A 17,096-nucleotide genomic window follows, 5' to 3' on the forward strand; every position below is an offset into this window, starting at 1 on the left:
TATCCATATGTAGCTTCTCAAAAATCACTTCCAAATGACTTTACCAAAATTTCTCAACAACCAAAATTAATCCACAAAAGGGTAATCAAAGCATAAAACTTACCAAAACTCGCTAAAACAAACTCCAACTTCACTGAACAACACCTCAATACCTTCACAAACTTGAATCCGAAACACAATGGGTATCAACCAATTGATGCCAAAAGTAAATGAGTATTCAAGAATCAACCGAAAACAAACCCAAACGGCATAAATCTTACCCAAATCGATAGATCTAGTGACGGCAAAAGCGAACGACGCTTGAGCAATGGTGGACAGAGGTCATGAAGAAGAAACTGACGCGGCGGCTTTGGGCGGAGTCGGACGGGCTCACGAACGTGAGGAAGAAAAGGGGGGTGGGGTTTGAATTTTTATAAAAAACAACAACAACAACAACAATAATAATAAAACAAAAAAGGAAGTAAATATAATTACATTTAATTCCTTTCCGTTTTCTACTATTAAATTCATTTCCGTTTCAAAAGAAAATTAATTCATGCCATTAATTTTCAATTTGAATTTCAAATTGAATAATTTCACGCCAACAATTAAACTCCCGCACTTATACTTGAAGTCCAAAATTCTAAAAATGCCCTTTAACTAATAATAATTACTGAAATTCCAAATAATAAAGTTATTGAACTAAAAAAATTGCGCAGGGTGTTACATGGACATTTTGACAGTAATGGCATTTTCATATGTAATAATGATAGTTTTCAAAGTATGTATACATACACACACAATATATATAGTTTTTATGTATTAATTTTAATATTTTTTTTATGAGTTTCCAAAATTATTTACGATTTGACATGATTATCACGTCCTCATGAAATTGTGGTTCATTATCAATAATTAAAACAGTTGTTTTCAAATATAATAAAACCCTATCTCTATCACATAGTGACATTTTGTTATATTTTAAAATATTTCAAGTAATTCTTCTATTTAAAACAATTACATTAATTAAAAACCTTCATTTAAAATTTGGAATAAATTTTACAACTAAATTAAGATATATTTGGAGTAGTTTTTAAATTATTAAAATTACAATATATCTTTCTAGTCTCGAGTTTTTAGAATAAGTGTATTTGGTGCTAAATCTTTAAAATATACTTTTTTTTAATCCTTAATGTTTAAAAGTAAGTTTAAAAGGCCATGTATTCTTTTTATTTTTTTAATATAATTACATGACATTTCAAATTACAAAAATAATTTAAACAAATAATTTTACGGAGAACTGGATTCTTTTTTAAAAAAATCAGTATCATATTCCTCGCTCTCTCCCTCCCGCAAGAACTCACTAGCCGCGCCCGCCGCCGTTGCCGCCGCGCTGTGAGTATCTCTGTGCATGTCTCTCTCTAAACTGCCCCCACCTCCGAACGACGTCAGTACCGCCAACTACCACACCGTCGCCACCGTCATTCCCCGGAAAACCCCTCCGCCGCCAGCTGGTTGCGGGTGAGTGTTGTAATTAAAGTTTTCGGTATTTTTTAAGACTCTCGAATACCTATTGAAGTTTTAACGTAATTATCGGTTTACTTACAAATTTAGAGGTTGGATTCGAAAGCTTTGAAGGAGTTAGAGTCGCTGTCTAGTGGGATTAAAGTTAACTTTTTGGGTATGTATCGAGGTTTCAGAACCCTTTTAAATTCGTTGGACGCTGTAAATTGGGTTTCTATCCCTTAAATTCTGGTGTTCGACTTAGGTTCGTCTTGATTTGGAAGTTTGGGAGTGGTTTCGGAAAAAAGTCATAAATTGGATGAGTTGTTTGGACCTTTTGGATGAATTTATGTTTAGAATTAAGCCCTAAAGATTGAATTTAATTTAGTTCATGTTGTAGAGTTTGATTTTTTTGGTGTGGTGGATAATTTTGGTTTTTGGATTATTCACTGAACTTCAATTCAAGGTTAGTGGCTGTTCTGATGACGGCCTTATGGCCTGTTGGATATGTATCTACTATTTGAAAATTATGCATGATTTTTGTGATGCTTAATGTTGACGTATGTTCTATGATTTTTGCGCTGCTTAATACATGCTAGTGTAGGAAATTGATATGGGGTTATTTCTAACTTATATTGGTATGCTGACCATGTATATTTGTTTGTCTGCGTGACGTAAATTCACATGATGAACGAGCTAGGAGAATATATATATATATATATATGTTATTTTTTAATCTACGTTTGTTTGTTTCTCTCTGTTATTTTAATGCTGGTGATTTAAAGAAACGGACACCCTTTTTCTTAAAAAAGAATAATAGATTGCTTTCAAGGAAAAATTGGAAACCATGAGAATTCTGTTCGTTCCAGGCTGAAGAGTATTATAATGTTCATCCATCCTTGGATGGAATTTAATTATTTTTATCGGGATTTATGGTTTGTTCTTTATATTAATATAGGTTATTCAAGTGTTTTTGATGGAATTGAAGTTTTGATCAAACTTGTAAATATCAAAATTTTCTTGAAAGAGTTTGAGCCAAGTAGAAGAATTCAAGCTCATGAAACACTTCTTTCTGATATGATAGCATAGAAAGTTGAAGAATATCCATTGAAATATCAGGATGGGGGAGAAAGTTATCGCTGTTAATGGTAAGGACAGGTCAATTCCTAGAAATCTTAATGTGCATAAGTTTGTAGAGCCTCGAGCATCTGAGCTGGAAGCTCTGCAATCCATCATTTTGAATCGGATGAGTAGTGGTACTTGTGATCAAAGATCAAGGAGGAGAAGAACTTCGTCTTATTTAACTAATGCTTCAAGGAAAAGGAAAAATAAGAAAATGAAATTGGATAGCACCAATCTGAATTTAGAGAAAGATGAGAAGAAGGCTTCTCGAAAAATACGTCGCAGAGCTGAGCTTAAAATGAATTGTGAAACTGGATTTTCTACTTCTGGAGATAGTACCAAAAGGCTCAGAACTCATGTTTGGCATGCTAAGCGTTTCACTATGACTAAGCTTTGGGGTTTTCACCTTCCTCTGGGGTTGCAAGGCAGGTAATGCTTTACTTTTTCTTGTTTAATATTCTTGAATATCCTGAGAGAAGAAAAGGGGAAATTGGATTGATATAATGCTGATTTTAAAATGTGAAAATTTTGAAAGATTTCTGGAGTTGGTTGAAGATTGAAAAGCACAGATTTGATGGTTACCTTGTAAGGTTATAGATCGTAAAAATACGTATAAACTTCACATTCGTTAATTATTTAAAAACACATTTAACGAATGTGAAGTTTATACATATTTTTAATATCTATAACCTCATTATCTGATGTCCCCAAAGGGACATATCTATAACCTCGTTAAAATCATAAATATTGTACTTTTTCTTTTTAAATTTTTAGATTGTTGAATCCTCAAAGCTCAAACATTGGAAATTGGACCACAAATCTATTTATTAGGGAAAATTCTTATAAATAGAAAATTTCTAAAAATATTTACACTTTATAGCAAAAGTTCCAAAAGTGTTTTATACTTTTGGAACTTTTTGCTATAAAATGTAAATATTTTTAAATATTTTTTTATATTTAAAAAGACCCCATTTATTAATGTAGTTTTTTAAAGAGTTTTCTTTGTTTTATGTATAATTACAAAGAGTTTTATGTGATAGAAATGAAATCAATCTTCTATCATGCAGAGGTAGGGGTTCTAGAGCTCTTTTGAAATGGTACAATGATGGAGTGCTTATACATGATGCTAGTTATTACGTTCCTATCCAGTTGGAGGGTCCAGAGGTGGGAGGTCTCTTTCCTTTGTGCTCTTCAATTTTTTCATGTGATATGATTTTTTTTAATTATTGTTGTTTTTCATGATCATTTGTCTTCTAAAGCCTGTTGTCATTTGCCTACAGGACTCTTTGATCTCAGCGCTAAGAATGGTGTTGGTACCATCCATATTATCTCATTCTCAAGACATTTCCCATGCAATTATTTCTGGTGACATATATGGTAGAGCAATTGTATGTCATCTGGCTACACATTTTTACTAGTTTAATGATGCTAGTAGATGGATTTGTAATTACTTAGATTTCGTTCTTTTGCAGCTTCATGATGTCAGAGCTCCAGGTATTAATGCAATTGCTCCTGTAACATATATGTGGCGGCCGTGTCCTTGCCGAAATAAGGAATTCAATGTTGATCATCGTAATAGTAATGTATTTAAGATAATAGATGGTGCAAACATGTCTTATAGTACACGCCAACTTTGGGTTTGGTTACATGCTTCTACCTCTAGTGAAGGATATGATGCTCTAAAATTTGCTTGCCAAAAAGAGGTAAATATTATGTTCGTTTCCTGACACTACAAAACATTGAGGGATTCTCCCCGTAGAAGGTTTGTTGTCTGATAGGAATAACTAATAAGAATAAAGCATTCTGTATTTTCTATAAACTAGACTGTTTATCACCTCACTCACAATTCACTTTAAGTTTGATCTACTTGTTTATGACGTTGATAGGAATGTTGTTTAAGTATTGTAAGAGTATAATAGTAATTAGCTAGAGAGGTAGTTATGATGTTAGGTTGTAAATTGAGGGAGTGGGAAAGGAGAAGGAAGATATTATTTTGGTGAGGGGTTTAGGGCTGGAGAGAGATCTCGGGGAGGGTTCAAGTACCTTGGACACTTCTATTATGTAATTCGGTTATTTTCTATATTTTAAGTTTATCACCTCACTCACAGTTTACTCTTAAGTATATTCTACTTGCTTATGATGTCTATTGCTATATTTCTATGATGCATAGCAGTATGACCCCTTCTAGAAATGTTGTTTCTAGAATGAAAAATTATGAATCAACATGTTAGGTATCCAAGTATCCCTGCACTCAGAAAGACCCAACAAAATCGAAAACAGGGGAAGAAACTTGTAACAAAGTAATAACAAAGAAGAAAGAGTAGAAGAACAATGAAGATAAGGATTTATTCAAGAGCGCCGCCCTCTTCTATAAAGTTTTTCAGCTCAAATCTTCCACACCTTGTGTCACACTCCTCCCCAGATTACCCTCTTAATCCAAGAATGGATGTGAGGACAGCAATTGCAACCCTTTTGTGACAACTACCATCCTACACTACTCTGTAACCTGTATCCTTAGCTCCTGGCAACCTGATAAACATTTCAATACTATGACTGTTTCAAGCATCATCCATAACAACTTGTTAACACAGCTGCCATTGATCTAAAATTTCACATTATAGTTAAAAACAAAAAAGACATTACTATAATTGTAACTCTTATCTCAAGGTTTCTACCCAGATTCCCAAGATATGTACAGACAAAATCATAACAAAACAGACATGGTGAACCACCTAGATACTACTCACTGAAGGAATCCTAGGCGATGACTGACTGACAAATCTACTCGGCTTTGGGACGTCGACCGCTACCTGGGGAAAGGAAACATATGAAAGAGTGAGCTTAAAATGCAGTGGGTGACTATCTTGTATAAAACATGTTTAAAAACATAATTAAGTAAACGTGATTATCATTGAAACATTTATCAAATCATAATCAGGGTTTTGGAAGTAAAGTTGGAATCATAAAATACATCACGTAAAAACCCTGAAATAAACATCATAAGCATCTTTTAGGAAAACACCGCTACTCCACTGCCTGAACATGTGGGAGAACCCTTTTGCTCAATCCCTAATAACCTTAGTTGAGAGAGTCTTTTTGCTCGATCTCATCAACGTCGATAACATAGTCATACGTGCACATAGAGCTGATCTAGGCCCTGACCACCTTACCATAGCTTCAGTGTCACGGAACCCTAGCATAATTGAAATCTGGATACCTTACCATACCTTCAGTACCAACATTGGAGTAGGGTTTATACAAGAGACAAAACATTTAAGCACATGACAGAATGTACATTCATTTAAAACATTCCTTATGGTTTCATAGCAACACATGGTGCCTCGTAAAACATTATGCATGTTATAAAATTCCTTGATAAAACTGTATTATGCTATAAAACATGGCATGGGCTTACTAGAAATTGCATGCTAAATTCATAAATAACTTTCTCATTTGACACAAGATCATGCGATCAACATTCATTTAAAGCATGTGTCCATCAAAACATATTATGTAAACTGCCTATGCGATTAAAACTTGTCGCTCACTATCTTAAGCTACTTATCCAAGGGATCTGTAAGCCTTTCCTACTTGCGTCTGCCCTGTAATAAGAAGAGGTCCCTTGATTAGTTACATTAGCTCCCTTTTGGGCTTAACATAATACTTAACATTATCACATAACTTCATCACATCATACTGAGTTCATCGCATCCCTTAAACTTAGCCATCTTACCTCTTTCCTAACTAGAGACTGTCTACCCTCTCTATGGGTTCTCTATGGTCGCGACACACCCCTCTGTGCCTATGTGTCAAACAACCCTCGTGCCTTACTTCATGCCTATGTGCGTCGTCGCACACCTTGACAAGTCAGTTGCTTGCTTACTCTTCGTATGCAGTTGCCTGCTTATTCATTCATAACATTAATTCATATTTCAACTTTTAAAACTTCATAATTCTATTTCCAACCATTTATTAACTAAATCTCCTTTTAATAAAACTTGCTAAAAAATTCTTAGCTCTCTCACCTTAGAATTTGAACATCAAAACCTTTTGATTCAGCTGAAAAACTTCTCACGTCTCCTTAAACTTGCTCAAAATTTATTCAGCACCTTCAATGTCGCAACAAGCACTCACACTTCTCTTGGACGTAAGAAAATTTGGCAAAATAGTCTCCTTCTTTGCTAAGCCTATTTATACTTAGGCTTGCATGATAAGTTTGCTTAACTAAGTGCCACCTGGTCATTAATCCTTAACTAACCCTCTCTAAGGTTGCCACTTTGCCCACTAACAAATTATTAAGGTTGAAATCCTCAACTTATCTTCATTGCATAAGGCTTGCGATCACTTAGGCTTCTTCATTACTTTATCGTATAACCAGACCATTGTCTTATTGTCTCACCTTGGACATCCTTAGTAAGCCTTGCGTGAATAACCAACCCTTATCCATTTCTATAACCTACTTCGTACTTGACTATTATTCTGACTGCATAGTAGTAAGAAACTGATCGCATACCACTTTGTCACGCTTCAGCCAATATCTTACTCGGCCCTTAACTTAACTTCCTTCATGACCTTCTTACTCTTAAACATAATTCCTTTTCTTCCTTAAACACCTTGGCCGCATGTCATTTGGAAGAGTTGGTCGCATGAACTGGCATAATTTCATCGTATGACATCTTTGTTTTCCCTCTAAGTGTTAATTCTTCCTTACTCACCCAAGAGCTTACTCCTTCCATACTTGTAATATTTTACTGCCTTCTAAAGTACCCGAGAGTTATACTTTTAACACTTAAAAATTTTCTTCCCCCTAACAACACCCACATGTTCATCATATTTTCACAACATTGTAAGCAGTGCTTTCATCATGAATACTTAGAATATTTCCTCATTTAAACCTTGCATACATACATGCTAGGCCTTTCTACATTATGACTAATACAAACACCTTAGATACATGCTTACAAAAGCTTAAACACACAATTAGGAGGGCTTAAACATTATTAACTCCTAAAACAGGTTTAGGAGTTTACACCTTGCTTATTCCTCAAACCCTTCATAAACTCTCAGCCTGGTCCTCTCATGGTTCTCACACTTGTAACCAAATTCTCCATGTACTCTTACTTTTCTTTCTCAGTTGTTTTCTCCTTTTTACTCCTCTGTCAATACGTTTGAGTGATTGGAGATTTTACACAACACAACCCCAACCATTTTATGATGTGATTGACAACTAGAGCAAATAAATGGTGTGCATAGCTAGATAGGTGTTGGGAGTTTGTTTTCCTGAATGTGGAACGACCATGTCAAATCTAGTTGTTTTAGTTTTCCTTATCTATTTGGGAGATCGTTTGACTCTTAGGTTTAAAGTGATTATATAATTTTCTCTTGCATATTTTATCAATTTCGGTGAACTGATTCTTTTTTTTCAATTATAATTTTTTAAAAAAACTGAAAGTTTACTTGGTATCTTGAGAGTTGAGAAGATTATACTTTGCGGTTAGTTGCTAAGGTCTTATCTTCTCTCTTATCTCAGATGGGAGAGAGAAATATCCCAATTTACTGTACTTCATTAGAAGGCCAGCTTGCAAAATTGGAAGTGTTTGGCTCGAATGCATCCCAGCTACTTGAAAATGTTTTGCATCCTGTTTCACGGTATAAGCACATCTTGTCTTACTGTCATATATAGTTGATAACTATGCATAATGACTAATTTTACCTCTGCAGTGCTTTACAGAATCTTTGGCAGTTAAAGAAGCACCCCGTTGGGGGTTTGGAAGGTAATTCTCATTTGAAAATATTTTCCAATCATGAAAATGAGAATTACATTCCATCTCATGGAATTGCATCCGTCACTTTTAAGGATCCTCGAATGCTACCAAATGAAAAGATTGCAGACGTTCAAGATTCAACTTCAATGCAGAATCCTGTTGATTCCTCAGCTACTTATAATAGAGATCCAAAAATTTCAAGAAGTAATGGAATCTTATCATCATCTTTGTATTCAATAATCAACGAAAGTGGATTTTTACATGAGAACAAGGAATTGTGGGATGCCAACAGTGGAATGGGGGCCCCTGTGGAAGAATCTATTATTTGTGCAACAAGACATCATATGCGGATGAATCATTTTTGCCTTGATGAACCACCTGCAGAGATGGTGAAAGATCTGAGCTCATTGAAATGCTCGAGCTCTTGCCCCACATTGCTTTTAAATGAGAATGATGAAAGCAGTACTCTTATAAGGTAATCTCTTTTTCCCGATTCTATTAGTTTCATTGTTATTAAGGTAAGGAGTTAGGATTATTTTTCTGCTTTCTGATCGCTCAATGTTTACATGTTTGGTCTTTCAGGTTATTTAACTAGTGCATTGTTTTATATTTTTATGTTATATGATTGATCAAACACTGCTTTGAATTGAATGAATGAACAGGATGGTAGTATGATGAACTCTTTTAGGCTTTCTTCCCTTTTTCATCAGTTTCTAATATTACTCAAAATGGGAATTTGGAGTCCATTCAGCTACTACTTAGTCAAGTTTTGAGGGGAAAAAATATCAATTGTTTGATGGAGGCTTTGCTCAAAATTCTATTTTATTCCATCGACTGGCTTGTTCTCAAATATGGAGACGAGCCTTAATTTGAACATCAATTAAAATGAATTATTATTTGTCATAGGGATGTGAAGGTTTGTTGTTCTCATTGTGTGTTAATTCTCGTGGAAAACTTGAGTTCAAAATCATATGAAGGGTTCTATTTCACTAGACATTTCCACCCTTTTGACCATGTTCATCTCACAAGATTTGAGTGGGTTTATCTTTTTCTGTTATGTTTTCATGGATCATAATGTGGTCTCACCAGTCTTCTATTTGACACACTATGGTAGTTCATTGAGAATGTTTAATAATAACAATGCATTTTTTCGTTGTATTTCAGATGGTCAATCATATTGCCCATAAGTTGGGTTAAGGCATTTTGGATCCCTCTAATATCTAGGGGTGCTCGTGCAATCGGTTTGAGAGAGAGACACTGGATTGCATGTGAAGTAAGAAATATTCCAATAAAAATATTCATTTAAATAAAGTTTCCAATAGTAGGAATCACATAATTACATCTCTATATCTCCCCTCTTAAATTATAGGTAGGATTGCCATCATTTCCTTGGGATTTTCCTGATTGTGCCGCTTACTCGCGATTCATGGCAAAAGAAGCTACGGCAGCTGAATGTTCTACTTCTTCCTCTTCAAGATCTTTAAAGGTACCCATTCCACCCCCATGGGATAGTGTCAAGATGACTCTTTGCAAGGGACCTGATGGAGTGGGAAAAAATGGAGCTTGTACTGAGAAGAATATGACTCACGCCCATTCATCATCAAATTTTTATGATGGAAATTGTGAAACTGCAGTGGTTGGTGTTGATGATCAGAAATTGTTTGACGGAATTGTGGCTCGAACGTCCTCTTCATTGTTCGAATTTTTGAGTGAAATAAAACTTGAACATTTGCCTCTGTTTCCTCGAGAACGAGATAAGAAGGCTAGAATTCTTGAGTTTCTTAACAAAAGCACACTAGATCGATGCAAAAGTAGTATCAACCAAATTAGTTATACCAGCAAATCATGTTTCCTTAGAGTTATTCTCCGTGCTTATAAAAAAGGTGCTTTTGAAGAGGGAGCTGTTATTTGTGCTCCCAAGTCAGATGATCTATCTTTATGGACTTCAAGGTGATTAAACTTTTCATTTCCTTTTTTATATGTTGCAAAAGTCTGGTAGTTCCAATTGACATTATGTTATGTTGTTGGAATCTTTACTACTAACATTCATTCATTCTATATGATCTTGCAGGTCAGTAGATGAAGAAAGAGCACTCCAAATTCCCGAATCTGCTGTAAGGCACTACTTCAAACTCAAAGAGCAGTCACTCTCAGAGTGGGAACTACAACTACCAGATGATGATGTTGCTAGGGAATATCACAGGTGGCCCATTGGCTTCGTCACCACTGGATTCGTCCATGGAAGGTTAGGATACTACGGTTATCTTCAACCAAACTCTTTATACCGGATTCATCATGTTCTTTTTTTGTCGTTATGATATTTTGATATTGTTCCTGTAGCAAGAAGCCTGTTGCAGAGGGTCTTTGTGAAGCAACCTTACTAGCTCGTCTTCGAGAGCAACAGTGGGACGGTATGTTTGCAAAAAAGAAGGAACAAATATATGTGCTTGTTAGGAACTTGAGATCTTCAGCATACCGAGTTGCTCTTGCTATTGTTATCCTTGAGCAGCAGGAAGATGATTTAGAATTTATGTAACTTAAAGATCTCTAACTCAAGGCTACGAGAAGCCTGCAGTTTTCAACCTCATGATGTTTTGGTGGTTCATTTTTTTATAACTTAGTCTAGAAATTAGTTCTCACTTGATTTATTTTCCATCCTTTTGGCTAATGTATAAGCTTATGAGAGATCATGCAGAATGAGGCTATAGTGAAATATCATTTGTTTTGTAGGTTTTGATAAGGACATTATGTAATTTGGGACAAATTTCATTTTGTATACTTGGTTTTGTGAATTAATTCAAATTTTATATAATTTATATACAAGTTTGAATAAATGATGAGATTAGTACTCTTCATAGGAAGCTTGAAAATTATTCAAATCTAATCAATGAATTAGATTTTAATTCAAATAATTCTTCAAAATGTGTGATAATATATTTACAACCATAAAGCTAGTTGCCAATAGATCTGTTTTGTGTTGGACACTGGCACAAAGATCCCCTCATAGCAACCTATACTACAATCAATTAGTTTCTGATGATTTTGAGTAATGCGAGATAGGCTAATTATATTTGATTTTTTGTTTTTAAAATTAAATCTATAAACACTAATTTCATCTCTAAAAATTTGTTTGGATTGCAAATATTATTTTAAGTATAGATATTAAGCATTGGAGATAATTAATGTGTATTTTGATATACATGATAATTAATATTTGGAAGTTAAATACGTGTGTTAAATTTACCAATTTTGTATATAGAAACCAAAATAACTAATTAATTGATTAAATGCAAGAGACAAATTATTGTAGTCATCCGAATATTTAGTATTATTTAATCAATAAAAATAAAAATAAATGAACATTTTATATTAAATCTTTATTAAACATAATTAATAAATTTAAATTTATTACTAAAAGGAACTAAATTATGATAAGTTAATTAGAATATTGATAAGCATCGTAATAATAATAATTTATACTAAATAGATAAGATAGAATAAAATAATGGTAGAGATATTAGTTGAAATTTATTAAATCTAATGAATATATTTATATTTAATAATTAATTAAACATAATAATAATGAGTAATTGATATTAATTTAGTAATTAATTAAGCTATATTTGTATTGATCATCTTCTAGACATAAAAATCTCATACTTTTGCAGGGTATAAAAAAACTCAGGTCAAATGGATTTTGAAGTTCCCTGGATAATAATATCTTAGGTTTTAGAAATTAAAATTTTGTGAAACAAACAATTATATTAAATGTATGTCTGAAATCCCATGGGAAAACTTGTGAAACAAATAAACCCTAAATGATTTACTTGTCCAAGTGAATTTGAAATCTTAAAATAATTAGGGTTATTTTCAAATAAAGGAAAATGAACAAATTTAATTACAAATATAGCAAAATGTCGTTGTCTATCTATTATAGACCACAATGGACATCTATCAGTGTCGTCGATAAATGTCTATTACAGTCTATTAATGATAGACAATGACATTTTACTATATTGAAAATACTTTTAATAGTTTTATCATTTAAAACAATTAACTTTTATATTTAAAAGATTAAATATTTAATAAATATAGTAACATAAATTAAAATAGCTAAAATATATGATATTGTTAAATAAACAAAATTTTTAAGATAAACAATGTTTCTATTGTGAAATTGATGAGCACAACAAATATGGAGAAAATATAATATAATAATATATATATTTAAATATAATAAATAAATAAATATAATATGATATAATAATAAACTAAAATTATAAAATAACTAAAACTATAAAAATTGGGCAATATGAAAATTTAAGTGGAATTTTGAAGTGGATTAACCCATCAATGTGTATGATTTTAAGATCCACCAAATGCCACTATTTATGGGCAAAGTGGCAAGTAAGATGTAGTCTTACATGGACACAAAGCATGAATAACTACAAGGCACATGGACAACATGAAGATTGACACACGATTTTTAGGATAATATGCAATTGACACCTATTTATTTTTATAATATTTATAATACTTCCCCTTAGATGCCTATATATATCATATACATCGTTAAAACCTTACTAGGAAAAACCCAATGGAAAAAAACCCTAGTGAAGGAAAAAGAGTACATATTTCTTATAATATATACTCCTAAAAGAATATAATATATTCACTCCCCCTCATGAAAACATCACTTAAGATTTTTGAGTCGTCACATTCCAATGTTGTGCACCAATTTTTCAAAAGTTGCGGTTGGTAATGTCTTTATAAATAAGTCGGCCAAGTTATTCTTACAAATTTTTTGTACAGTGATGTTGTCATTTCTCCAAGATCATGAGTGTAGAAAAGCTTTGGTGAAATATGCTTTGTTCTAGTGAAATATGTTTTGTTTTATCTCCTTTAATATATCCTTCTTTGACTTGGGTTATGCAAGTTGTGTTACCTTCGTATAATATTATTGGAAGATTTTTATTAGAAGACAAGCCACATGTTTCACGAATGTATTGAGTCATTGATTTTAGCCATACCACATTCTCGACTAGCCTCGTGAATTCCAAGAATTTCAACATGATTTGAGGAACGGGTCGTTATGGTCTATTTCACCGATCATCATGATATAGAAATTCCTCCACATGTGAACAGATAACCTGTTTGAGATCTAGCTTTATGTGGATTAGATAAATATCCAGAATGTGCATAATCAACTAGGTCAAAATTTGATTTATTTGAATAAAACAAACTCATATTGATTGTTCTTCGGAGATAATAAAGTATATGTTTAATTTTGTTCCAATATCTTTTTGTAGGAGAAGAATTATATCTAGCTAATAAATTTAGTGAAAATGCAATATTTGGTCTTGTATTATTAGCAAGATACATAAATGCACCAATTGCACTAAGATATGACACTTCAAAACCAAGAAGTTCTTCATTATCGTCTCGAGGTCTAAATATATCTTTCTTTATATCCAATTAATGGACTTCCATTTGAATATTTAATGGATGTGCTTTGTCCATATAAAATTTTTTCAAATTTTTTCCTGTATAAGTTGACTGATGAATAAATATTTCATCTGCTAAATGTTCAATTTGCAATCAAGGAAAAAATTTATTTTTCCGAGATCTTTCATCTCAAATTCTTTCCCAAGATATTCTAATGTCTTTGAAAGCTCTTTAGGAGTTCTAATTATATAAGTCATCAATATATACAGTTATATTAACAAATCCTGAATGTGGTTTTTTTTTTGTATAAAAACACACAGACATATTAGATTATTTTGATATCATTATTTCAATAAATATCCACTCAGACGATTGTACCACAACCGTCCTAATTGTTTTAATCCATATAGTGATATCTGTAACTTTATTGAATACAACTCCTAGGAATTTGATGTATATGTTTTAGGTAACTTAAATCCTTCTGAGATTCTCATATAAATATCATTATCAAGAGATCCGTATAAATATGTTATGACTACATCCATAAGATTCGTATCCAAACTTTCACACACAGTCAGACTAATTAAATATCTTAGTGTAATTGTATCCATTGAAGAATATGTCTCCTCATAATCAATACTAGGTTCTTGTGAAAAACCTTGTGCAACTAGTCTTGCTTTGTATCATGTGACCTCATTATTTTCATTTTTTTTTCACACAAATACCCATTTGTATCCCACAGGACTACTGGTCTAAAAACCTGCCATTTCGAAAGTGAGTTTATTTTTGCCTCGATTACTTATTTCCACTGAAGTCATTCTTTTCTATGTCCACATTTTTCAACAGATTTTGGTTCAGGATCCTCATTTTTATATATAATATCAAGAGCAACATTATATGCAAAGATATTGTCAATAACTACATTAATTCGATTTCATATTCTTCCTCTCATGGTATAGTTTATTGAAATCTCATTATTATCTTTAGGTATTTCACCTTCCCCACAGTCATGTTGAGGATTTCTTCATGGATATTTACATCCTCAACCAAGTCTTTTTTACTATTAATTATTTTTCCTTTCGAGGATTTTTATCTTTGGAATCCACTAGTCTACCACGCTTCTAATATGTTATAGATTCGTTAGTGATAACTTGTTGTGTTAGGATATCAAATTTTGATAGATCATTTACGCTGGTATATGTGACTTAGTTACTTTCTTTGCATCTATAAATGTATCTGGTAATTGATTTGTTATATTTTGCAAATGAATTGTTTTCTGAACTTCAAGTTCACATTGATATGTATGGGGATCTAAATGAGACAATAACGATGCATTCCATGTAATTGTTTTTCCAACTTATTAATTCCTCCCCTAATGTTGGAAAATTTGTCTCGTTAGAATGACAATCGACAAATCGTGCAGTAAATATATCACCCGTCAAAAGTTCAAAATATTTAATAATTGATAAAGAATCATATACAACATACTTTCCTAACCTCTTTTGAGGACCCATCTTAGTGTATTGTGGTGGAGCAACATAAAAAAATTCTCAGGTGGGAAATATTTGACTCATGGCCATAAGCTAATTGTAATGGTGATTATTTATGATAAGCTACTGGCCTAATACGTACAAGTAATGCGACATACAAAATAGCATGTCCCCATACAGATGAATGAAGGTTAGCTCTCATAAGTAATGGTCTTGTAATTAATTGCAAACGTTTATAAATGATTATGCTAAACCATTTTGTGTATGAACATGAGCTATCCCAATTGACATACAATAATTATCAAAAGTTTGGGATGTAGATTCACCAACATTATCAAGATGAATGATCTTAACTGTATAATCGGGAAATTGTGCTTTTAACTTAATTATTTGAGCAAGTAATCTTGCAAATGCAATATTTCGACTTAATAATAAACACACGTGTGACCATCTACTGTATGCATCTATTAATACCATAAAATATCTAAATGGTCTACTTGGTGGGTTAATAGGTTCACATATATCACCATGAATTCGTTTTAAAAATATAGGTGATTCAGTTTCCACTTTAGCTAGTGATGGTCTAATTATTAATTTGCTTTAAGAGCAAGCATCACATGATAATTCATAGATTGAAGAATCTTCTAGCTCTTCAATTGGAGTCCACTTGAATTCTCAATAATTCTTCTCATCATTATAGACCCTGGATGACCCAATCTATCATGCCAAATAGCAATATATATGTATTCGTGAACTTCAGGTTCATTATTGCACATGTTTCAATTACTCATATATGAGTATAATACAATCTAAAAGATAAAAGCAGACAACTTTTTCAATATACATTTTTCATTTGAGATAGTGGAGATAATATATAGATATTTCCTATTATTCTTACTACTAGTCTCAATATGATAACCACTGCAACATATATCTTTAAAACTTAGAAGATTTCTTTTTTATTGACTAGAGAACAATGTATTGCCAATTGTAATTTTTGTTCCTTTAGACAAAATAATATTTGCTTTTTCAAAACCTTCGATCAAGTTTGCAGAACCTGATATTGTATTTACTTTTGCTTTCAACATTGTCAATTTGGAAAAGTATTTTTTATTTATTAGTATTCTGTATATAGTTGCACTGTCTGCTAGACATAGATAATTTTTGTTCATTTTTTAATCATCCAATGTATGAAAATGATCTATGTTTCTTCATTAAAAGAAAATAATTACAATAAGAAAAACAACACTTAAAAATAAAAAAGTTACTAATAAAAACATGAAGACAAATAAAAGAAAATAACAACATTAAGTATAGATATTCTCAAAGTCAAAAGAAATACTTAAAGGTCCATCAACTGTGTCAATCTTCTCTTTGGGAGATTCAAAGAAATCCACCACATCCAAATTTGTCATATGGGATGAGTCAAATATGTCATTATCATGGTATGCAAAATTTGCTTCCACATTTTTCTCTTTTTCCTTCAAGGAGATTTGATAGGGCCAACTAAGTGTTTTGACTTATGATAGGTATATGACCAATGTCCAGTTATTCTACATTAGAAACATTCATTTTCAACACTTTTTGAACTTTTATCTTGTTGAGTTTTTCCTTTGTGGTCATCATTTTGTGTGGTTCTTTTGAAAATTTGAATGATTAGAACAATCACCACGAAAATAATTATTATTTCTTCCTCTGCCACGATCATGACCTCGACCACGATTATTAACATTCACAACATTCACTTCAAGGAATGGTGTTGTTTCATATGGTCGAGATTCGTAGTTTTTTC

General features: G+C 32.4%; 1 protein-coding gene across 7 annotated transcripts; it reads left to right on the forward strand.

The window, feature by feature from the left end:
- Positions 1-1,279: 1,279 nt before the first annotated feature.
- On the forward strand, positions 1,280-11,145 carry LOC120083179. 7 transcript variants are annotated; one of them, XM_039038809.1, is made up of 12 exons: positions 1,280-1,500; positions 1,594-1,660; positions 2,441-3,033; positions 3,672-3,768; positions 3,885-3,992; positions 4,077-4,307; positions 8,135-8,253; positions 8,326-8,844; positions 9,534-9,642; positions 9,739-10,319; positions 10,441-10,614; positions 10,710-11,145. In XM_039038809.1, exons 3-12 carry the CDS (start codon positions 2,603-2,605, stop codon positions 10,903-10,905), a joined length of 2,565 nt encoding a protein of 854 aa, XP_038894737.1. In that variant the 5' UTR covers positions 1,280-1,500; positions 1,594-1,660; positions 2,441-2,602; the 3' UTR covers positions 10,906-11,145. The 7 variants fall into 7 exon arrangements, with proteins under 7 accessions (XP_038894737.1, XP_038894739.1, XP_038894736.1 ...); XM_039038811.1 differs by having other exon boundaries at positions 2,567-3,033; XM_039038808.1 differs by lacking the exon at positions 1,594-1,660.
- Positions 11,146-17,096: the final 5,951 nt, after the last annotated feature.

The sequence above is a fragment of the Benincasa hispida genome, chromosome 8 (genome assembly GCF_009727055.1).
Source record: "Benincasa hispida cultivar B227 chromosome 8, ASM972705v1, whole genome shotgun sequence".
Classification (NCBI taxonomy): domain Eukaryota; kingdom Viridiplantae; phylum Streptophyta; class Magnoliopsida; order Cucurbitales; family Cucurbitaceae; genus Benincasa; species Benincasa hispida.

Excerpts from the sequence above, each read along its gene's own strand:
- LOC120083179 (XM_039038809.1), top strand. The coding sequence starts at position 2,603 with ATGGGGGAGAAAGTTATCGCTGTTAATGGTAAGGACAGGTCAATTCCT. Across the intron at positions 4,308-8,134 it reads AATTTGCTTGCCAAAAAGAG|ATGGGAGAGAGAAATATCCC; the intron begins GTAAATATTATG and ends CTCTTATCTCAG. Across the intron at positions 9,643-9,738 it reads GACACTGGATTGCATGTGAA|GTAGGATTGCCATCATTTCC; the intron begins GTAAGAAATATT and ends CTTAAATTATAG.